At 43.4% G+C, this 24,859-nt stretch overlaps 1 protein-coding gene across 1 annotated transcript; it reads left to right on the plus strand.

Moving 5' to 3' along the window:
* Window positions 1–9,162: 9,162 nt before the first annotated feature.
* LOC147727098 (olfactory receptor-like protein OLF4) lies at window positions 9,163–11,024 on the plus strand. The gene has a single exon (XM_086963053.1). The coding sequence runs from the start codon at window positions 9,406–9,408 to the stop codon at window positions 10,429–10,431; it is 1,026 nt and encodes a 341-aa protein (XP_086819179.1). The 5' UTR covers window positions 9,163–9,405; the 3' UTR covers window positions 10,432–11,024.
* Window positions 11,025–24,859: the final 13,835 nt, after the last annotated feature.

The following is a 24,859-nucleotide window of genomic DNA, read 5'->3' on the forward strand; positions in this document are numbered from 1 at the left end:
GTTGCCAGTCTGTCAGCTTGTAGGGATTTGTACTGAGCTACTTGAAGGTCTTTTTTACTAATGTTGAGTGGTCCGCCTGGGTATTCAAATAGATGTTGGCAACCTAATTTGCGTAAACGAGGTTCCAAAGTCTTCAACCATGGAATAGTCTTGCCTTTTTCATAGGTGAGACAATCTAGAATAATGTCTGTAGTGAGACTTACCTCTGTGTTCCTCCATAGCGTTAGCCATATGAGAGATAAAACTGGAGGTAGAAATAGGGGTCCCTCAAACTCTTCTGCAGAACCTATTTTCTTCCACTTGGATTGAATTACACTTCCTAATGCCCCATACCTCTGCCCCATATGTAGCTTTTGGTGTCCACTGCATTTTAAAAATCTGTATGATTTCTTAGTTGTGGTAAACTAAACAGCAAGTTAACCGCTCTTGATAGTTTATTGCTACTTTGTGCAACATGTTCTGTCCATAGACCATTATCTGTGAAAGTTAATCCCAAATATGAGAAAGTGGGGGTGCATTTTAAAGAGGACTCCCCCACTTTAAGTGACTCCAAATTCAGTTTCTTCGGCCACAAGTCATTATGCACGATTTATTACAATTAGGCCATAGAACAAGGATTTTCTCAAATTTAAAAAACAACATAATAACTGTCATAGGGCCCTTGGAGTGTGCACCATTAATACTGCGTCATCAGTTTTTTGCAGTGACGGCAAAAAGGAGCCTTTAACTTTAGGTGCATTGGATGCAGCAGTGAGTAAAATGAGTGGTGATCATTTATATATAAAATAAATAAAGTTGGGGCTAAAACACACTCTTGTCTCACTCCCCTAAAAATTCCAATTGCCCCAAATACCGCCCTTCAGTGTTCATTCAGATTCTGGCTTCTATGTCTCTTTGCAAATGAGCTAAAAAGTCCACCAGTGCTTCATCCATACCAAGAGTTAAAAGAGTGGACCACAGCTTTGAATGGTTTATACTGTTGTACACTGTGGTCAGGTCCACGAATGCCAGATATATTGGGGATTTTTGAGTTATGGTATATTTCCCAATCAGTAGATTAAGACACTGTTCTACAGTGCCAGTCTTAGATCTGAAGCCATACTGGCTCGGGTAAAAAATTGACTTATCATGTGCCCATTCTTTTATTCGATTACATAGGGACCTTTCCAGGATTTTTTGTGTTGTAACAATTAATGAGATTGACCTATAACAACTTATTTATGAACTGTTTCCCTTCTTACAGATAGGGACTATTATTGATGTTGACCATGTACTGGATAAGGGAGAGTGACCCAAGCTGTTAAAAACATTCAATAGCATCAGAGCCCAAAATCCTGGGTTGTGCTTGAAGAAATCAATTGGCACCCCATCGGGGCCTAGGGCCTTTCCCCCCGATTCTCTGGTTTATTGCCTCCTCAACTTCCCCCAAAGTTCACTGTACAGGGGTGATATTTGTAGCTGATATGTATTCAGAGTCTGTGGAGACTGGTGTGTAGATGTTTGAGAAGTACTGTTCCCAGGCCTATCTAGTTATGTTGCAATTAATCTTTGCCTCTACTTGCTTGAACTGTTTCATTTATTTTACTGCTGCCCAAAAATGTTTGCTATTCTTATTCTTGGCAGTCAAAGCTAGGGAGTTCCAATGCTGATCGAAGACTTTGTTTTTTCTAGATATAGTTACTTGCTAATAAATCTTCCATAGACCTCTCACCTCATGCATGTTCCTCGGGGAGGCATTAAGAGCCTCACGTAATTGTCAATTAGCAAAGGATCATCCTAGCTAAACCATTTTGGTTAACTACTGCGAGGTTTTATGGGTCTCATAAGCTCCTTCTCAATAAGGGAGCAGAGCTGTTTAAAGGCCATGGCCGCTGGGTGGGCCATATGATCTTCGCTAAGGCATGCCATAACCACAGGGAGATTCTCTCTGATAACTTTCTGGAATAGAGTTGCAGGTGCAATTGCCCTCCATCCTAAGACCATCAGATGAGGGTTCAAGGCTGCTTCCTCCAATTTCCATCAAATAATGTGTTTTTGGGAGCCAGCTAAAGGGCCACCTCATTTGGGTTATGATCTTCAAAAGCAGAAACAATTACTTTATCTGATAGTAGCAAACCATCAAAATTGGGCAATACAAAGAAGTAGTCAATTATGGAGGTAGAGCCCTGACTCCTAAAGATAGGTAATGCCTCTGTGCAATTTCCTAAAACTAGACCTGGGCAGTGAACTTTGCTCCGCTCGCGGAGTTTGCAGAGTTTTCTGCATTTCGCACTCCCCGGAGTTTGCGGAGTGCAGAAACTCCACTTCGCGATGTGCAGGGGAGTTTCTTCCCTGCTCGCGATCGCGAACGGTAAGTTCGCGAGCGCGAACGGTATGTTTGTGAGTGCAAGCTGCTGCTCGGGTAAAATATCTACCCGCAAAAATTGCAGTTCGCACTGCACTCGGGGAATTTCGCAGAGTTTTTGTAACTTTGCTGATTTTTGCGTAGCAAAACTCTGCGAACTATGCCCAGGCCTGCCTAAAACATCCATAACGTTGTCTAGTTCAAAAGTAGCCAGCAATGAAGCCAGCTCAAGCCCTCTGCCATCAGATCTAGTCTGTACACAAGAAGGGGTGTCGATGCAAACTGTAATATTCAAGGAGTGGGAGTGAGTGCTCTCTGAACTCAACATAGCATTGAAATCACCACTGAAGCAAAAAACGGCCAGCACCGGGCGCGTCCTGTACTGCGGGAGCCAAGCGTTCACCTGTTATGCACCTCCGGGAGCAGAACTAATGCGGTCATTAGTGCTGGGCTGCCTGGGGCTTGTATTTATTGCCCCCACTCCAAGATTCAATGTATACCTAGAATAATATGAAGCATCTTTACTGCGATCATACATATAAACCCCCATAGGTAAAGCAACCTTTTGTTATTTGCAACTTTGACCCTATACCATACACTTCGTTGGTAGCCGAGTCATTGGTGACTATGAAACACAGATGCAAGTGTAACCTATCCTGCACATGATATTCAAACTGTATGCAACTGTTCAGGGAAAACCAAGTTCCTCCAGATACTCAAGCTGGTATTTAACTAATGCTCTACTATAGACACTCTTTGCCCGTATCAAACCCCTGATAGTCACTGAACCTACATTGAGAAAAAAGTGTATATAAGTAGAAAAGTGGGTACTGTTAACACTGTTTACTCCATGGAGAGCGTTTACTCTGTACCACACTGTTTGAAGGCATAAAACGCTCATGAGGAATACACCACAGAGTATTTAAAAGTATCTGCTAAGCAAAGTGTACACTCTATGCTATTCTATTCACTTAAAATAATCAAGGTCTGAAGTTGCTGAGGATCACATTACCTACAGCCTTCATGATGAGGTGAAAACTTTACGGATACCCATCTTCTGAAACAAAACATGCACATGCACATAGCTTAATACCTAGTGCACACAGTTATATAGAAATAGTTATGCTGAAACAATTCTGTCTTATAACTAAAGTGTGCTTACAATACTTAGAATATTGTAAGTAGAATCTTTGCCCTGTTGCAAACATTTGATGCAAACCCTAAAAGCTTGTATGGAACTTAATGGACACAAGTTTTAAACTTTAGAGACACACCATGCTTCTGAATCAATACTTGCAGGTTATACAGGGACTCACATGAAAGACAAAGATGAAGATTTATTGATGACAAGTAACACACAGTATTGGTTCTGGATTAGGAGAAAGGGATTCTGAGATGAGACATTGTTTTACTTATTGCAACTAGCGAACAGAGAGGAACTTTAAAACCTATTTTTATAGCCCTGAAGAAATCTACCCTATATGGATTAGGACGATACGCGTTTCCTGTGTCCTTTTATTCTGCAGCAAAAGTGAAATACAGATGTTTTTCAATAACACTCTGGATTGGTGATATCATTGAAATTAAGTTATGATTCGACGACTTGTTTGATTTGGCATTCAATTATGACGTGCCCCGTCCATTGTATATTTACTTTAACAGGTTTTTGGGTCTTTGATACAGATGAAACGGGTTAGTGGAGCAGCCCTTCTCTATGAACAACTTGGAATGCGTCGACACATATCACAACCATCCGATCTGTTAATTAGAAATTGTCAACTGTCACTTACACAGAGGGTTCATTTTCAATGTAAACATTTATTATGCCTTCAGTATCTCAGCACACCTATGATGCATTAGTATCACATGCGATTTGTACACAATTACAACCATTTGCACGACCATGGCTGTACAAAAATAGGTAGAAAATGAATATGGTATTTGCTTGCCACTATGTGAACTATAAAAAATACTAGGACACTGATTTGATTAAGCCATGCAAGAGGTTAAGGGAAATAAAATAAATGACTACCAACATTTGTATTTGTTGTTTTGGTATGGAGATTTAGGCTGGAGGGGAAGGGTGTTCTAGGACTTAGCAGCAAGGTGGTGAAGAATTGGACTTTGCTGTGGCTATGATGGATGTGTGAAGTCTGTCCGAGGGTGAGGTAGGCAGAGTGGAGGTTTCTGGAGGTTTGGGCAAAGTTCAGTTGGTGGTTCTTGTATGCTAGTCCTTGGTCGTGTGTCAGTAGTTAGAATTGGCATTTTTTCTGGTCTTCATCCAATCTGCGACGACCTTCATTCCCTCGATGTTGGCGAGCGGTGCCATGTAGATGTAAAAAAGGGTCGGGCTGACGGATGATCATTGGGGTACGCTGCAGGTGATCGTGGTGGCTTTGGAACGGAACAGGGGGAGGCAGACTCTCTGGGTTCTGCCAGTGAGGAAGGTGGTGATTCAGTCCAGGATTTTGTCCTGGATCCCTGCGTCCTGGAGGCGTGTCCGCAGGGTGTGGTGGCAGACGGTGTCAAAGGCTGCTGAGATGTCCAGGAGGATGAGGGCTGCTGTTTCACCCTTGTCCATTATGGTCCTGATGTCGTCAGTGGCAGCGATGAGGGCGGTCTCAGTGCTGTGGTTGCTGCAGAAGAGGGATTGGGAGGAGACCAGGACGTTGTTCTCCTCCAGGAAGAGGGTCAGTTGTCCGTTGTCGGTCTTCTCAATGACTTTTGCTGTGAACGGGAGTAGGGAGATGAGTCGGAAGTTCATGAGGCCCTTTGGGTCCGCCGTGGGTTTCTTGAGGAGGGAGTTGATCTCAGCATGCTTCCAGCCCTCTGGTAAGGTGGCGGTCTCGAAGGAGCTGTTAATGATCTTTCGGAGTTGGGGTGCGATGATGGAGCTTGCCTTGTTGAAGATGTGGTGGGGCATGGGTCAGAAAGTGAACCGGAGTGGATGGTGTTCCTGATTTTGGTGGTATCTTCGTCGCCGACGTTGTTCCAGGAGAACAGAAGGTCGGTGTGTTTGGTGGGTGTTGATTCTGGGCTGTTGTGGATGTCTGCGATCTTGCAGTGGAAGAAGGTAGCCAGGAAGTCACAGAGTTCTTGTGATGGCGGTATGTCATTGGATCTGGAGCTGGGGTTGGCAAGTTCTTTCACGATGTTGAAGAGCTCCTTGCTGTTGTGTGCATTGTTGTCGATGCGTTACTTGAAGGAGGTTCTTTTGATGGATCTGATGAGCCGGTGGAGTTTGCGTCTGGCGTCCATGAGGGCTGCGTGGCTGCCTGGTGTCTGGTCGTTGCGCCATTGTTTCTCAAGTCTTCTGCAGGTGTGCTTGGAGTTCTCTAGGTCGTCGTTGAACCAGATGGCTCTCGTGTCGGTGCGCCTGTTGGAGGGTTTCCTGATTGGAGCAAGGGTGTTGGCGCAGTCGTCGACCCATTGTCTGAAGTTGTGGGCTGCTGCGTCGGTCTCGGAGGGCTCAGGTGGAGGGTCTTGGGCAAGTGTCGTGATGAGCTGGTCTTCGGTGACATTTTTCCAGTTGCGGTGTGGGATACATTGAGGTTGGTTGTGTACGGTGTGTTTTCTCGAAGGAAAAGTGGATTAAGTGGTGGTCAGTCCAGTGAAGTTCGGTGGTGTGGCTGAAGCTGATTTGGTCACTGGCGGAGAAGATGGGGTCAAATGTGTGTCCAGCGGAGTGGGTGGGTGTTGTGATGAGTTGTTTGAGTCCGAGGTTGTCAATCAATGTTGTGGAGTTTTTGTCGTTGGCATTCTCAAGGTGGAAATTCAGGTCTCCGAGGAGGATGTAGTCTGTGGAGGCGATGGCACGCATGCTGATGAGGTTGGCGATGGATTCGCTAAACTGTTGCCGGGGGCCCAGGGGTCTGTATACGAGAGTTCCTCTGAGGGTAGTGTTGTTGTTGACATGAATCTGGAAGTGTAGGTGTTCGGCCATGCTGAGGGCGTCTTTGGTTCTGGTTGATATTCTGATAGTGGTTCCATTTTTGCTGTTGTTCAGGTCCCTGCGTGTGATCTTGTAGCCGTCAGGGATGGCTATGTCTGGTGCTGAGGAGGTATTCATCCAGGTCTCTGTCAGGAAGGCGACCTCCGGGGTGGAGGAGTCGAGCTGGTCCCAGAGTTCGATGGCATGCTTGTGGACTGAGCAGGTGTTGAGCAGTATGGATCTGAGATGGTTGAGGTCTGCAGTGTTGATATGGCTAGGGCGTGCTGGTGTGCGCTGGCTGGTGTAGCTGCAGCTACGGCAGGTGAAGGGTCAGTGGGTGAGCTTTGGGGTGACCTGGAAGCAGGTGGAATGTTGGCCGTCATTGAGTGCATGGAAGGTGTTTGCTTCGTAGCGGCGTCGGGTCCTGTGGAGGTCGCGGGGACCAGGGGGTCTGGCGCTGGGCACACTCCAGGTGCAGATGGGCGCAGATGGGTTTGCCTTCCCAGCGGTGCATTTGAAGGGGATGGGGGAGGAAAGAGCCGCTGGGAGGTGGGAGCGGGCGGAAGGGGAGGGGTCAGCGGTTAGCGGCGGTAAACGGAGGGAAAATAAAAAGGCGAAGAAAACACAGCGAGGGGGAAACAGATGCAAAGACAATTATACAGTAGCAGGCACAATTCTATTACAATACAATAAAGCAAGACAGTGCCAGGCAAAATATTGAGGCAATCACTCAGGAAGAGAAAAAAGATCAGGGGAGGCTCGAACCCTGCAACGGAGGGCTGACTGGGCGCAAGGCGACATGGAGAACCGCTGAGCTGCCTGTTTGGTAAGGTTGAGGATCTATCTGGACACTGAATTCTGTATCCTTGTGTTTGTGATGAGCTATTTGAAGATTCTTTGGAGCATGCAAAGAGTGTGGAAGCAGGCAGAGGATTCTATGTTGATCTGTCATTTAATAGTGAGTTTGCTGTCTAGGATGATGCTGAGGTTGAGGGCGTGGTCTTTTGTTGTGGGGCGGCAGACCCCCAGGTGTTCTACTTGGAGGCATGGTTTCCAAAGATCAGTGTTTTAGTCTTATCCATGTTGAGCGTCATCCAGGCTGTGATATTTTTTATGCAGTTGTGGAAGTTGGTTTTGGTGGTGGCTCTTGCTCCTATCAGACACCACCACCACCACCTAGATGAGCTGGGTTTCAACGACGTATGATATGATGTTGATATTGTGGGTTGTGACAATGTAGGCTAGAGCCATCAAATAGGTTTTGAAAAGGGTGGGGCTGAGGGATGAGCCTTGAGGGATACCGCAAATGGTGCTCTTGGGTTCCAAGGTGAAGGGGGGATGTGGATTCTCTGCTTGTGTCCCATGAGGAATGATACAATTCATCACAGTGCATCCCCCTTGATTGCAATCTGGTTCAGTCTCTTGATGAGTGTGTGGTGGGAGATGTTGTCAAAGGCTGCAGAGAGGTCCAGAAGGATCAGGGGAGTCGATTCTCCTCTGTTGAGTAGGGTGTGGATGTCATCGGTGGAAGCGGTCAGGGCTGTCCAGATGCTGATGTTGGGTCAGAAACCAGAATGGGAAGCGCCCAGTAGGTGGTTTCTCTCGACGTGTTCATTGAGATGGCATTTGAAGGCCTTCTCCAGGACTTTGGTGGGAAACAGGAGCAGCGAGCTGAGGCACAGTAGTTCTGGAGTTCTCTGGGGTCTGGGGAGGGTTTTGTGAGGAGAGGTCTGATCTCTGCGTGACTGTTGTGTCTGGTGTGGTGAGCTGTTCCCTTGCTGTGAGAAGTTGGTTGAGGGACACTTCCGTTGGAGTGAGGAGGCTGAGGAGGTCGGTGGTTTGGGGTTTGAAGTACCTGTAGATGGTGGATATCATGTTGTGGAAGTGATTTGCTAAGGCATCACAGTGTTCCTGTGATGGAGGGATCGTGTTCTCGGTGGCTGTAGGGTGGGAGAACTCTCTGGCAATGGTGAAGAATTCCTTTGTGTGGTTGGCATTAGCCTCATTGAACTCAGCAAGGTCAACATTTTATGCATCTTTGAGTCATTGGTGGTATCTGTTGAGCCTGGTGTGGACGAGCACAGACAGGCATTCCTTTGGTGCACCATCAGTGCACTTGTGGAGCATCCGCACTGTGGCCTTCCTTAAGTAAGTCCTGGGAGGGGCACTGGGGAGGCGGGCAGTGGGAAGCTGGTGGCAGGAATCCTAAACCTAAACAGGAACATAAAAGGGCTGAAACCTAAAGAGCTGAGACTGACTGTCAAAAGAGACTACGAGCAAGACTGGCTCCCAGGCTCACTCACCAGGGCAAGAACAGGCTAGCAGCAGTCAGGAGTGAAGAGGGCCACATGAGGAAGAGTCACTGACAGGCAGCAAGAGGAGCAAGACTACCTCTTTGCGGGGGTCTCCTACACCCTTGCAAAATGTCCTGGTGGAGAAGATGTTGTTTGATTAACATATGGAAAATGTTTGAATTGACCCTTTTAACCTGAGCTATAACCCCAGTACTTTCCACACTCTCAGAGCTAACAGTGTTTTAGAGCCCCCTTCCAGTATTATATAAAATAGGAACATACATTAAATGCAAACAAAAATATATAATAATTACATAAACATCACAGCAGTAGATGATTATATGAACAATTAAAATTGCATTTAAAGAACCAGCATAAGATTGGGGTCTGCTCTTTTTCCTGCCTACACTCATGTCACTGTTCAATACACAATCCCTTCTACTGAGGGCAAATTCCATCTACCATTTATTTGGTGTTGGTCTATGCCAGGTGTGGCTAAGCCTGCAACAGTATTTGTGAATGTATACAGTATATAAAAAAAAAAGAAAAAAATATATATATATTTATTTGGGGTATGGGATTACAAAAATTAGAGTGGAAAGACCGATTCCCACAAGCTATTCCCAATAACTTGTAATAAGTCATAATTTCCAACCCATGTGACAGTTTAGGGTAGGGAGATACTGGCTTGATTACTGACCCTCTCATAATGGAACCTAACAGTGCGTAGTCAAAATGATGTTAGAATTCAGAATGCTCAACACCATGTGTAGCATCTTAATGTCTATTAATGCATTGTATATCTTCTCTTCATCCCTGCAGAAATATTGGCCACCATGGACTATGCTGGAAATATGTCCACTTGTTGCACCAGGAAGTTAAGCGAATCAGAGTTTGTTGCTCGCAATGCGGCTCTCATCTCTTATGTGGACCTCACTGGATTTTGTGGAGAACCTACTGTGACTGCCTTCCTGCACATGTTCATGCTGATCATGTTACTTATCTCTGTAGCACTCAACCTGCTGGTTATTTCAGTAGTTGTTTACAAAAAGGTTAAGAATCCTATGCATCTTTTTATTGTGAATTTGGCATTTGCAGACCTTCTTGGCTCTACAGTTGGCATTCTCACCGTTGTCCCCGCATTGATCAGAAAGACCTCCTACGTTTCCAGCGAGGTGTGCCTCGTCCAAGTGTTCCTAGTGTATCTGTTTGGAGGTGCTTTGGGGGGCATTATAACAACAATGGCTATGGACCGATATGTGGCAATTTGCAATCCTCTAATGTACCACACCATTTTTTATCGACGAAAGAATGTTAACATTTTAGTGTTTACCTGGGTGGTTGCTTTAACAATGGCAGCCATCTATGTGGGTTTGTGCGTGCGGTTGATAGGGGAACCGCTAGTTGTCAGAAGCTACATTTGTGACCACTTTTCTATTGTCAACGCATTGATGCCCACTTCCAGTTTTGATGTAATTTTCAATGGATTGTGTACCTTTCTCGTGGTTGTAGTTTGTTTCTCCTGGCAATATTTTACATATAAGAAGATATTTGAAGAAATACAAACTGCAAATGGATCTGGTTTGGCGCACAACTCTAAACTAAAATTAGCAAAACATCTTCTCATTCCTGTTTCTACTTATATTGTTGGGCTTCTAATGTATGTCTCATGCATTGCTGAGTATTTCATATGTCACCCGGTGATAATCAACATGAAAGTGATAGCACAAGTTGTATATTATACAGCCGTTCCCACTCTAAATCCGGTCATGTATGCCCTTAGGAACCCAGAACTAAGGACATATATAGTTCACATTTTAAGGAATTGGAACGTGGCCATCTGTGATCTACTAAATGTATAATGAAATATTCTAGAAGACTTGTTTGGTGCTATTTAAGGAGCTGGGCTCACATATTTATGACAGTATACTCAGATAGTAGGCAATAAATGAATGGTAATGGTGGTTATTTATATATACTGTGAGCCTTTCCAATGAGTCTCAAAACCTACCCCTGACATTTCAAAAGAGAGTTCCCATAAACACTGACCTGCTTTATTCTTCTTAACTAACACATTCTCTTCAAATACATTTTTATTGTATCACTCTCCGACGTGCAGTATTTGTGTAAAGAACAAGTTGATTTTTTCTAGACTTTCTGTGTTTGCTACAAAAGTACCTCGAACCAGAAGTAGTATGATGATCATGGCAGATGGCTCTGCAAGACCCCCGTTCTAGAACATGCCTGGGGCATTAATATTGTTCCCTATGCATATATTATGCCTTCAGAAAACGTCAGACAAAGGAGTGTCAATTTGTATGTAATGTGAATATGTAATGCAGGGGTTAACAGCTTATATGTGATATGAATAGTTGAGTCATGGCAACATAACTACCTAATACACTTACTACAATATTATTGTGTTTTCCAAAAATTATAGTGCGTATTTCAAAACAAAAAACGGATTTTTGGAGTTTATATATGTTTCTTTATTAACTGGTCGCCCTTATTAACTTGGGAAATTCACCCACCCTTCTTTCTTTCAGGAAACACATAATACCCAAACTGTACCACCTCATATTTGATCTAACATCTCTTTCCCTCCCTCATTCAAAACCTACCAACCCTTGGTTTTATGTTTAATGTTCCTGTACGAATTAGATTTAAAATGCAACTCAGTACCTGCTATGTTACATAACAAACTGACCAACGTAATTCAGGAATTTAAAGTGAGTTCTATTTACTGTGCCCTAGTAATCTGTGGTGCACAGGCATTATATTTAACTGCTAAACAAATAAAAAAAAATAAAGAAATTGGCCATATCATCTATGTACGAGTTTTATGGTTGCCTGCACACAGTATTTATTAGGATGCTTGTGAATATCAACATTATACAGTAATACGTTGAGCATAGGATATTAATTCTCTTGGTGACTCAAATTGTGATTATATCCTTGTTATGTTAGCCTAGAATTTCCTGGAGAAACGAAACTGCAATGCACTCTACTTAACTGCATATCTGCCCCCAGACACGCCTCTGACGTAGCCGACCTCATTATCGCATATGACCTAGACCTTACCATACTCACTGAAACCTGGCTTACAGCATTCTCCCCCCCCCTCCTCGACATTCTAGTTCCTCCCAATTACCACATCATCAGATAAGACAGGACTAGCAAGACAGGAGGTGGAATAGCATGTATTCATCGTAGTAACCTCTCAGTAACCAGAGCCATTTCTCCCATATTCTCCTCCTGTGAACATCTCTGCCTTGACGTCAACAGTGAGGGCAATCCAGTATGCTCTCTACATATTATTTACCACCCACCAGGGGACAACCTCACCTTTGCTGAACGCCTCATGGACTTGATCACAACTGACTCGGGTCGACAAAACACACAAATGTTCCTTGGCGCCTTCAACCTTCACTGGAATGACCAAAACGATTCGGTGTTTATTTGTCTCAACAACTTCCTTAACACCTTAGACCTGACCCAATTCTGCAACAGCCCCACCCAGGACAAAGGTTCTATCCTGGACCTCATTATCTCCAAAGATGACGCCATCCAACTCGATTCAATCCAACCTTGTGACTGGTCCGACCACCACATTATCACATTCTTCATCAATGAGCATGTGAAACTCTACCCAGCCCAAACCACCAAACCCAAGGTTTGGAAAAGAGACCTGAGGAACCTCAACCCTATCTCCGATCCCTCTCCTAGCTACAATTTACTCACACCCCCAATCGGCAACGATGATGTCCAGGCTCTCACCGATCACTACCTCAACTCAATGGCTACATTAGTCAACGAAGTTGCCTCCCTTCAGCTAAAGAGAGTCTCCTCCAAATGCTCAAAGCCTTGGTATGACGGTCTACTTAACAATGATAGACAAGACATGAGACTAGCAGAATGTAACTGGAGAACCGCCCCATCAGCTATACATCTCACTACTCTAAGGAAAAAAAGAAATGCTTTTTTCAGGAAAATCAAAAGATTGAAAGCGGACTTCTTTAGCCTTCAACTAAACCAAGCAAAAAACCGACCAAAAAAAACTATTCGATTTAATCAAAACTCAATCCAAAGACGACCCACAGCGTACACATAACACAACCAGCACACTACCATCCTGTGAAGAATTTGCAACCTACTTCAATCTAAAAACAGACAACATCAAGAAGGATCTCCTCGCTGAACTAAACCCATACTCCAACCCCCTCTGTAAAACACCCATCACACTAAAAAACAATGCTACTTGGGCATCCTTCGATACCTACACGGAAGACTCCATAGGCAAGATCCTTAGTACTCTGAAGCCCACCATTCACCTATCTGACCCTCTACCTGCAAACGCCGTAAAGGACCTCACCCCATAGCTTCTCCCGCTTTGGACCAAAATCATTAAAAGCTCTCTCCAACAAGGATCTATCCCGGACTCCCTCAAAATTGGACAAGTATCGCCTATACTAAAGAAACCCACAGCGGACCCTACTGACCTTAATAACTATCGCCCCATCTCCAACATCCCTACCTTAGCCAAACTGTTAGATAAATGTGTGCACCTCCAACTGACAAAACACATCAATCATTACGACCTCCTCAACCGTCATCAATCCGGCTTCTGTGCAGGCCACAGCACTGAATCAGCCATGACACACATAATTGATGACGCACTCCAAATTTAAGACCAAAATGGTACCTGCCTCCTCATCCTTCTCGACCTCTCATCTGCGTTCGACACGGTCAAACACGAGTACTTACTCGACCTGCTGAAACTCAGAATGGGTATCTCTGGGTCAGTACTCAAATGGTTTACCTCCTTCCTACAGAACCGGACCCAGAAATTCAAAACTAACAACACCATGTCCACACCCGTGCCAGTTACTCTTGGTGTCCCACAAGGATCCTCCCTATCCCGACCCTGTTCAACCTAATCAAGGAGCCACTCACCACACTGCTTCATGCATCTAAGGTGCAGTTCCACATGTATGCGGATGACACCCAACTCTACCTCAAACTACAATCCCCTGAAGACATCAAACTACTCAACTCTACACTTAATGACACACAGACCTGGCTTGCTGAGAACCATCTGAAACTCGATGCTCTAAAAACAGAATTCCTCTTAATCGCACCCCCTTCCATAATCTCCATCGCCAAGGATTGGCTGAAACAACTCACTGCATTCAACGTCCAACCTACCATTGTAGACTCAGTTAAATCCCTAGGTATCACTCTCGACTCCAATTTGAATATGCAACAACATATCAGTAATGCAACCAAGGGAGCAAATTTCCAAATTAATACCTTGAGGAAACTGCAACCCTTCCTCCCATCCAACGATTTCAGAACTGCAGTTCAAGCGCTAGTTATCCCTAGGATTGACTATAGAAGTACCGCCTTCTGTGGGCTCCCCCTGTCAACAACTGCTCCATTAAGAGCCTCAATCAATGCTGCAGCAAGGCTCATAACAGGATCAAAAAAACGCTCTCACATCTCTCTTGACTTAAAATCCCTGAATTGGCTTCCGTTAGAAGCTAGAATACATATGAAAATCGCCTGCATTACTCACAAGGCTTTACACCACAGCTCGCCCAGTTACATCACCCAGAAACTGACAATTTCCGGAGGCTCTAGAGACACAAGAAGCGCAGAAACTCTCCTTTTGAAAAAACAAAGATTCCACAAGAAAAAGACATACAGCGCTCCTTCTCAGGGATGGCCCCCAGTATCTGGAACGCCCTACCCCCAGAAACCAGACTTATCTCATCCACGGCATCCTTTAAAAAAGAAGTCAAAGCGATCCTCCTGGCTAAATTCACATGAACATAAACTCTGCTAACTCAGTTTGCCTGTTTGTCTCCCCCTTGTATTACTCTGTATGCATCATCTACCCTGCACAAATTCCCTTTTGACATTCTCCCTTTTAGGATCCTCTTCTCATATGTATGTGAAGCGCTCTGATATCTGTCAAGGATCTAGTTCACGCTATACAAAACTCTGAAAATAAATAAATACATTTGTATTGATGATTATTTAGATCACTGGACAATCCTGCTGACTTCCAGTAACTGCAGGCGGATCTGAGGCTCATGTGTCTGATGCTCCAGCAAGATCATCTCACTCTTCTGTCCTTTCCAAGTGGGTGAGCTCAGCATCATAAATTGGTTAATATTAACATATGTTATTTAGAGTTCTTTAGAATTCACAAAAGTGTGGTATGTAGACTATATGATAATAAGTTCTTATTATCACAGTATGTATTTTATATACTCTAGACTTAAAGTTCAGCCTTCTCTTACTTTTGAGCACATTGATAATAGGACACTGCTCAACAAGACGTCATAATAGTGTGACAGTTTGACACTTTCTCTACTTCTAAGTGCCTTTACCTCTACTATCACTCCTTTCTTTGCAGCTGGTGTGCCACCATTCTACCCAAAGTGTGCACTGGTGACAGGAAGAACAAAGAAGTAGGTGGTGTTCCTACAATCAGGGGCCGCTTGAAGATAGACCTGCTGATAGGAGTTACTGTACTCTTCTGAATTTTTTAATAATGCACAATTGGAAAGGAAAAGGGTGGAGCAGGTGCATGTGGAGATAACAATAGACATCACAATCAATTACGAAAAGGCATGAGAATGGTTTAAAAGTATGTTTCCAGAGCTTTACTACAGGAAAGTAGAGTGGGCAAAATCTAATCACAGCTGGTGAGTGGCAACAGAAGATGGTTGATGAAACCTTGATGGTTTGCTTGATGAAACATTGTAACTCTCGAACAACTGACCATCGGGATCTTTCTTCCCAAATTCAAAGGTTGGAAAGGACAATGTTCTTGAGTGTGATCCACAAATGTTTACAACACCTTCAATACTATTGGTGAAGCCAATGTAACTGGAGAAGAATGAAAGCTAAATATTCAAACTTCTACTCATTAATTCCACTTATTAATAACCACATAGCCTATATTCTCCTTGCGGCAAGAAGTACTATCCAATTGATAGGTCCAGTCAATAATTCATTTTCATCAATAGCCAACACCAACTCTGGTTCAGAGGGCTTGCTCTCCAAAGCTCAAAATAAGAGGTCCTTCAACACTTGGCTTGATTTAGATTAATACCCTACTAAATGACCATTAGCTCCAAACACATCTTAACCCTTTATTGTTGAGCCTGGTGGTTTCTGAAGGTAAATATGGACACATTTTTTTCCAATACAGATACAGATGTTTTTTATGCTGTCATTCCTCTCTCTCATGGATAACTATCTTCGAATACTACTTACTGCATAGGCTACGCTTGGCTGATTTCATTCACTTCAGTGATAGCCCTTAAATGTGCACAGTAAGAAGTATACACCATATGAGATCTCTGTAGCAAGACAAATTAATTCACTTGTGGAGGAACACAAATACCTAAGTCCACAATCTAATTCTCATCAGAAATTATGAGGTAGCATTGCATTTGCACTCATTGGATGAGAGGGTGAACTGCAGGATTATTGATGGTATGGAGGCTGATCACCAGACCCTCATGTGTGATATGTGGGTCAATTCATTATTCATTCATTATCATGCACGAGGCTGTTAACATTCTCTATTGCCTGCCATTTCATACCAAAAAGCTCACTCCCACTGCACAGCAGACATGTGTAACTCTAGGAGTTCCTACACTAACACCAGATGCAGCTTGCAGCTGCATGGGAACCAGCTCTGCTCAGCCAAATTCTGTGTGTTTGGCCACAATGGTTCACTGTAGTTCACCATACTAAACCATAAAACTGTTTCTCACCTGGGGGTCACCTGTGGTCATTTTGTGCTGGCCAATCCAATTGTCTTCTTAGTAGCAGTCATCAGGAGTGCTGGCCTTTGTCTCCTGTATCCTAGTGTGTGTAGTTCACAATGGCCGCTTCTGTGGAGGGAGGGTCCTCTGTAAGGCATTTGTAGTTCAGTAATGCCATATCGAACCTCCTCGCTTCAGCTGCAGACTATTTGCTGGTATAGAAAACAAGTTGATAAGCTACTGATAAGCTATTCATCTCTTGTCACTTTGTCACTTGTGAGTGGGCGGCATAGGAGGGGAGCCTTAAAAACATAACACAGGGATCGCAAGCATTACAGCTTTTTTAAAAACATTTTGAACAATGAATTAATTGACATTTTATTGACACGAGGCACAGTTGGCTCCAAATATATGCTACAAATGGCAGTCTGCTACTGTTATAAAAAATGTTGAGGTAATGTAAGAATGTATTTACTATATCTACAGCAAGTGCTGTATCCACTGTTACTTATTTCTGTCGATCCCTTTGCATTCTGGGCAATTGGTGCTCCAACCCCGCTAATTGCGAACTGAGGGGCAAATTTATGAGAGCAATTCCTGCTGTCTAACCGTGCTACCTCATTGATTCTCTGTATTAAGGCCATTCCAAGAATTGGATGAGTGTATGGATCACTCGCGCAATGTGACATGCCTCATCATTTGCCACCTTGTCCTACCCTGGTAAGATGGTACTTCCAGGGTGGACTCAACGTCAGGAGGTGGCTAGCAGGAGGGAGATCTTAGATATTACTTATCTTTTCTGGATAATGCCCAGATCCAGTTTTTTAATGAAAATAGACTTAGGGTAAATCACAAAGTTTCCTTTATTAGGGTGGTATCCTAGGCTTATTAACAATTACACAAGGGTAGACCGAAGAGGCATGTATCGGTTTAATGACCTATATGTGTCACTGAGTAGAAGATATCATGCCATCATGTGTCTGCCCATAACTAGCCTGATGGTCTAAGGCATTTATCAGGGCATAGTCTATCTGTCCCTACACCACAAAGTGTTTGTAGAAAGATCATTTGGTCTTCTGTGGTGTCATTCACATGTAAATAAGACAGCTTGATAGAAATGTGTTTTACAACAATAAAGAGTCAGTTGTGAGTGATAGGTATGGACTTGAATCGATCTTACACTCTCATACGAGGAGTCAGACTGTAGCAGACGGACATTTCTACATTCCAATCTCTTTAACACAAGAGATTGAATGAATTGCTTGAAATCTTTTTAGGGGAATTAAAGATTTTGTTTCTACAGGAGTGCCAACTGGTGCTGTACCTTTTTGGCTTGAAATCTAATGTGTGGTTATATGTTCAAAATATTGTCTGGGAGAAATCCTCGTAATTTAGAGCATTCCATAATGTTAGGATTGCAGTCACGCTCTGTAATGGTGGTGAGACAGCTTAGAACTGGAATTAAGTACTTTGATGGAGGGAACTAATAAGAAACTCAGTTTAAGAAATAATTTGTGATGAGATGAATCACCTAGGATTGAATGAGTCTAAATTTGATCCAGGAATCCAATGTCATTCTGTGAGGATACTTGTGTCTGTAGCTCTGTATAATCAGCACGGACATGTTTTGAAATTTTGGGATGTTCGAAATGGGAGGTCAGAATACATGTTGAATAGAGTAGGAGAGAAGTAGAAACCTTTGGGTATGCCATACTAGAGCAGAACTGGAGCCGAACTGTGTTTGAGAGAAAATACAAAAATAAAAATGTTATGCACAGACTTTTGTTTTCAAGGTTAGTGTTAGAAATGGGGTCTATAGTTGGCAGAGGTAGGTACTTTTGTCCAAATAGGGACCCTTGTTTCTAGTCAGGGTAGGAGCGATACACTTCTAAAAGAACCCCTGCTCACCCCTTGGTAGCTTGGCACGAGCAGACAAGCTTATCGCATTTGTGAACACATACAGTAATACAGTGAAAACACCACAAATGGACATCACATAAGTTTAGAAAAATAAGTAATCTTTATCCAAACCAAACAAGACAAATGACAAAATTACACAATACAGTAATAAAAATATGACTTTCAAATGGTAGAAATAGTTCAGTTCGAAGCACATTGCAGATGCAACACTTTTCACACAAAGTACCTTGGATGTGTTGCACACATAATAAAAAGGGCCACTTGGAAGGTGACGCGTTGGTTCCTTACTTCTGCACAGGAGAGGTGATGCACTGTTCCCTTCCTAGAGAGGAGGTGATGCGTCAGTTTCTTACTGCGTGGGGAGGTGATGCGTCACTTTCTTACTGTGTCCCCCGATGATGCAACAGACTTAGCCCCTCGATGTGATGCAATGATCAGGGACAATGGGTGGGTTGGTGTAGCCGCACAGCAGGGCTTGCGTTGGGATTGGTGCAATAACCTCAGACTTTGGAGATCGGTGCACTCGATGTGGCCTGCGGCGATTTCTTCAGCGATGCATCAGAAACAGGTGAGGATGCATCATGCTCCCCATTGTAGTGTTGCTTTTCCAGCTCCCAACAGCCAGAACAACCTACAAAGCCCCAGAAAACCTACATGCACCTCTTGGGAGGTCATAACTCCCAGCAAGGTATTTCAGGGACGCTGGTGGTGAAGTCTTTGTGTCCCTGAGACTTCAGAACAGGAGACAAGCTCTTCTTCAAGCCCTTGGAGATCTTCCTCAAGCAGGGGACACAGCAACCAGCAAAGACCTTCTCCCTTTCTTTGGCAGAAATTCGCCACTGCAGGCCAACCCGAGACAGCAAACAGCACAGGGGCAGTATTCCTCCTCAGTTTCTCCAGCTCTTCTCCTTGGCAAAAGTTCCTCTTGATTTTTCAGAAGTGATCTAAAAGTCTGGGGGTGGGCACCTCTTTGACACAGTAAATCTCTTTGTTCTCTCCTGGCCCAGGTCTCAGAGCCCAGTCCAAACCAGTTCTGGGGGGCACTTTGTGAGTGCACAACAACCTCCATTGTCAGTGTGAGCCCTGGCTCCAGACACACCACAGGGGGGCGGAGCCATCATTGTGGATGGCAGGCGCAGCCCTATTCAGCCTAGCGCTGACTCATCCAGACTCTCTGAAGCCACTCCACATCTCTAGTCCCTGTCACTCCAAAGCCAAACAGTCAATACACATCCTAGCAGAGGCACACTGGATGGCTAAGCAAGAAAATACCTACTTTCTAAAAGTGATATTTTCAAACACAGAATGTAAAAAACACCCTCACTAAAACATGCATTTTGAGATTCTGAGTTTAGGCCTTGTTAGTTGTAGTTAGGCTTATAAGATGTTATATCAATAAACTTCTTATGGGGTAACCCAGTATCCCTCAGAACCTGGGCAATACAATTTCAATATAAACAATGGTTCTGTCGGGTATGAACCTGATAACTTCAAAACCTGCGCAAATCCTTCAACATATGTTTTGTCATAATTATGACAATTATTAGGACTTATAGAATAAATAATTAAATGCAAATCAAAACAAGCAAAAAGGGTCATAAAAAGTTTTAATCATTAAATTGTTTTTCATTCATGATTTGTTTTTTCTTATAGAGACCTTGTAACAATGCATAGAACATAACGCAAAAAAATCAATCAAGTAATACTTTATAGTAAACAGCGCATCAATTCTGGTGAGTGAGATGTGACATATTGTGCAAAAGTGACATGGCAAATGGTGATTTATATCCACGTGAGTGAGGGAGGGGGGAAGGAATAGGAAGGACTTCTCAAGGCCAGTTTCTAGTTAATAATTATTTTGTCCAGTGTGCAACATTAGTTAGCTATGGTAACCTGGACCCAGCTGACTAGTCCTATGGTATTTTATCGTCGATGTTTCGACCCTGTTGACGCCTTGGTTATGGGTCTCGAGCGGGTCTTCTTCAGGACGGGGGAAGGGGTAGTGATGTTGCGCCTGTTGGTTAGATGGAAGAACCATCCGGTTTGGATTTTGCAAGCAATATTTATTAAAAGCGTAGTTAAAATAGTTTTAAAATAGCTGGGAGCGACTGGGTACTCAGACACTCACCTATTGTTCCTTTGTAAGTTGGACACAGGGGAGGTTTAATCAGTTATGGTTTCCTCTTATGGGACGATTAATCTGTGGGGTATAATACAGGTGTAAGGGATTTAGTAATAATTCTGTTCTTAACCATGTTTGAGAAACAGATTGCTGTAAATCGCAACTCACCCTGTCGGACGAATCCGTGTGGAATCATGCTTCTGTTAGTTAGCTTGATTCATCGTTTTCAATTCAATCGGTATTCATCATTAGTTGTGGATCGGCCGTAAATAATTCGGCGATCTGGAAGTTAAAGGAAGTTAAAATTAAATAGGGTAGGTAGTTGTCAGCGCGGTATGCGTAACATTGCAGAGGCTTCCAATTGAGCCGATACGTTTGGTGCGATCGTCTAAAGGCCGCTACACTCACCATTAAATAGTGGTTTCTATGTCCAATCGTGGGCCCAATCACGGTCACTGTCCGTCGTGTTGTCGGGCTGAAGTGGTGGATCTAACTGCAGCATCGCCAATATGTCCTATTCTTTGATTTCCCTCGAGGACATTGCCTCGTTGCTAAGATACCACACGCCCGGGCCCCGAGCTACGTCGGTCCCTGTGACGTCATGGCGCGAGGGGGTGTGTCATGGTGTGGAGTTGTTTTAGTTGCTAAGCGACGCATACGAGCGTCGCTTGCGAGCAGGACGTTTGTTAATGGAGCCCCTTCGGCCCATTTGACTGCTCAAGGGTTGCGGGTTAAGGTAAAATGTCAATAGTCTTGGGAAGGCAGTGTGACATTTAGTTTGTGATATATTCAGTTCTACATAGTGAACAGAGGTAGTTTTGTACAGTTCCAAGTCTATTACAATGACACGTTTAACCACATCTAGAACAAAGCTGATTACAAGACATAGTCACATAGTCATATCAAATCATTATGTATAAATATGTTTCGATACATAAGAATAACATTGTATTTAATATATACTTTCTGTACGTAACAAATTGCAATATTGTATCATAACTTGACTATTTTGATGGTAAAAAAGGTGCCATCCATCCTGTGTATGACCAGCTAGTTGGAGTCAAGTAAGGTGAACTAGGTTACAGTTGCCCCATCTGCCTTGCTGTCTCCTCCCTTTCATTCAGGCCTTGCTGTACAGTGTTAAGGCAATGTATCCACCGCAGGCATCAGAGATGGTTCCCTCTCAAAAACAATGAACTATAAGGAATGCAGGTCTGAAGGACGAGCATTCTTTCCTGGATCAGTATATAGGAAACGTTACCTTAGGTCACCTTTTTCACAATTTCTTCCAAAAACTTGGAAGCATTTTAATAGGTATCCGATTATATATTTCGATATGCATTACTGGGTCTCATTTTTGGAAAAAAACATCTTGAGGGAATTGCCCACATGTTCTGCTAAATGGGCTTGGCTCATACAGTAGCATAGGCACTTTTAATACCCTATAATGTATGTACCATTGGGCAGCACAATGTTTCAACACCACTACCCTGAAGCAGCCTCAAGTCACCCTTTACTTGGCAGCACCAGCACACATGGGTATACCTTTAATTTACATTGTAGGGACGTGTCGGGAGATGTTTGGGTATTGTTGCATATGTTTTTTTTTCCTTTGTGCCATAATCAGCATCACAATCAAACGCATTTATAAATGGGAAAATACTCCAAGGCATAAAGCGATGTTTAACTAAAACTATGATGGCTTTGACAGAAAACACCCTTCCCACCCTAAGATGCTGAATCAGACCTGTAACATTTGGCCTCAGAATGTTGCAGGTTCCTGGCGGGAGCTTGAGTAAGAGGACAAAGCACAATTTATGGGCAACTGTTAGGGTCTGAAATTCAATTCTTTACCCCATTGGCAATATCTGGAACCGGGATGGGAAAAGCTCTCATTTCTGGGAGGATGTACACATATGTCCTCCCGTGAGTTGTGTGTCCCATAGCATGACATGAGCTCCGCGATTTCCTTTACATCATTCCAACAGTACGTCAAACTTGACAGACCACCCTGAACCAGCTGATGGAAGTCTGGCTTCTTGGCAGCTGCAATAGCACAGCTGTAAACACACTGCTGCAAGTTGTTATTTTCATTTGTGAATACAGCGAATATTTGATTACATTTTAACGTTTTTGTTCTTTGTATATACGAAGTCATGTAGAAATTGCTGGATTTTTGATTCTGTGTTTTCAAATACAGCACAAACCTATGGAGGGAACAACCGATGCCGGTGTAGCTACTTGATAGCTATGGAGGAGATGGGCTGTGGCCTAGCCCTCCGGCCGTCACCTGCATAGCGGGACATTGGGCAGAACTTACTTCGTCTCTCGGTAGTACTCTCCCTCATATCCCTTTACTCCACCCACTTTATCCTTTATGCTCCATTTATCCCTCCTCTTTGCTCTCTAATTGTTTTCTCTTTGAGACCTAGCCGCTTGACTGAAGCCGGATGCAGCTACCTGTTAGCTATAGAGGAGATGGGCTGTCAACTTCCCCCTTGGCCGTCACCTACCCAGCCGGATTTTGGGCAGACTCTCCTTTGTCTCTTCATCCATCCTATCTCTGATAGAGCGTGCAGGTCACCCAACTATAATTTTACCAATACTCACCTGGGCCCATATTTCAATTACACATTTATTCAATCAGGTAACCCACACTCTACTACCAGTATATTTTATTCTACTAATTCCCTTACCATTGACTTACCAATCCTTGTCGCTGGTACCTATGACCACAGTGGATCAGGGAGTTTTGTAAAAAAAGGCAAATCAAAAATACCATAACATTTGCACTCATATAATAATCACAGACTCAGGGTAGGTTCAAACTCTTTATCTAATCATCTTCAAAAGTCAGGAGCCACATATTAACAGTGAATAAACTATCAATAACCAAGATTAGGAACAGTGTATAGCTATGCAAAAGATAGATTATGCCAACCATTTAGCAAAGTTGAAATAAAGGGAAGGTAAGACAAGGAACATACTATTTCGAGAAACAAACTTACGGAATTTTACTAAAGGAGGGTAAAGAAAGGGAACATACTAAACCAACAGTTTGCAATTATTTGTGCTTTGAGAAAGAATACCAGGTGCATTAACAAAACTAAATTTTGGCATATAACTATTGAAAGGGAAGAAATTGGAACACACTATAAATTCAGATAATCAAACTTAACTCCTTAAAGGGAGGGTAAAGAGAAGGACAATTATACTATTATGAAAAACATTTAGCATTGACTAAAAGGTGGGTAAAAAGTGGAACACGCTAATAAACCGCAAAACATGAATTGATTATTTACCAAGGGAAGGGTAAGAAAAAAGAACATATACAATCAAAGCTTTGCAAATTCAGGGAAGGAAAAAGAAAAGGACGCAAACTATATTGACAAATACCCACACAGATTTATATTTACCTAGAATGGTGTGAAGACCAACCCTGGCCACGGGTCAGTTGAAAAGGACAGGAGATTCCCCAAAGACTACAGTGCCAGTAGACGAGCAGATGCAGATCAGGAAAATCAGGGCAGGATAACCCCAGAATTTTGATCAGGACCGGACCACCAAAGGTTAAGACCAGCACCCGCAGTTTCGGTTGCAACGCCTGCGCTACTCCCTCTCCGCAAGGAATCACCCAAAACTCAGATAGGGTTACAGCTTTCACCAGCAAAGTGCTTCGCCAGCACTTCAATTTCCCCAAAACCCCGATTGGGTTCCTGAACCTCCCGACAGAGTGCTCCGCAGCCCTCTGCTCTTAGTCACCTATTGAGTGCGTTGGGTGAGTGACAGGTCAGCTATTCGGACAAGTCGGACAAATTAACTAACCAAACCTATCCTACTTACACTGTTTTCCAGGTCAGTGTACCACCTTCCAATGTGGCAAGTGTAAGGATCCCCAATTTCGATTGGACAAAGGAGGAGAACAGGTCATCACGACACCTACATTTTAGACTTTTGCCGTCTCCTTATTCAAATTTATGTCCACGCCCATCAAATTCAGGTTCTCATGCCAATTTCTTCTTCCTAACAATGGATGTTCTATTGACGACTACAATGTACACAATTTAGAGTTCGTTAGGGCAGTTTCTTAGGAGCATCTTCTAGTCAGTCAGCTCCTTGCCAATAGTTTAAAGGTCACTGCTCCGGAGACTTGCGGTTCTCGCGCAGTCGCAGTTTCAACAAAGATGGAGTACAGCGTTACGAGACAGGCCAGTTTTCAAAGTGTAACATGAAATGAAAAAGAAACAGTTTTAGAACACAGAATAAATGAATACACTGTTTACCATGAATTTCTACACTATGCCCATTACTTTATAATAAACTATAGCATTAGGATTAGGCAGAACGAACAGCTTGGCAAAAAGCAGCAGTGCAAGCTACTTGCATGTGAGAACACAAAGCAGCCATATTAACACTAGTGTGCAGATGCGACAGACTTCCCTCCGAAACTGCGAGTACGTCATG

This window comes from Lissotriton vulgaris, chromosome 3_1, assembly GCF_964263255.1.
Source record: "Lissotriton vulgaris chromosome 3_1, aLisVul1.2, whole genome shotgun sequence".
NCBI classification, from domain to species: Eukaryota; Metazoa; Chordata; class Amphibia; order Caudata; family Salamandridae; genus Lissotriton; species Lissotriton vulgaris.

Bases quoted from the DNA above. Each gene is read 5' to 3' on its own strand.
- LOC147727098 (XM_086963053.1), top strand. From the start codon at position 9,406: ATGGACTATGCTGGAAATATGTCCACTTGTTGCACCAGGAAGTTAAGC.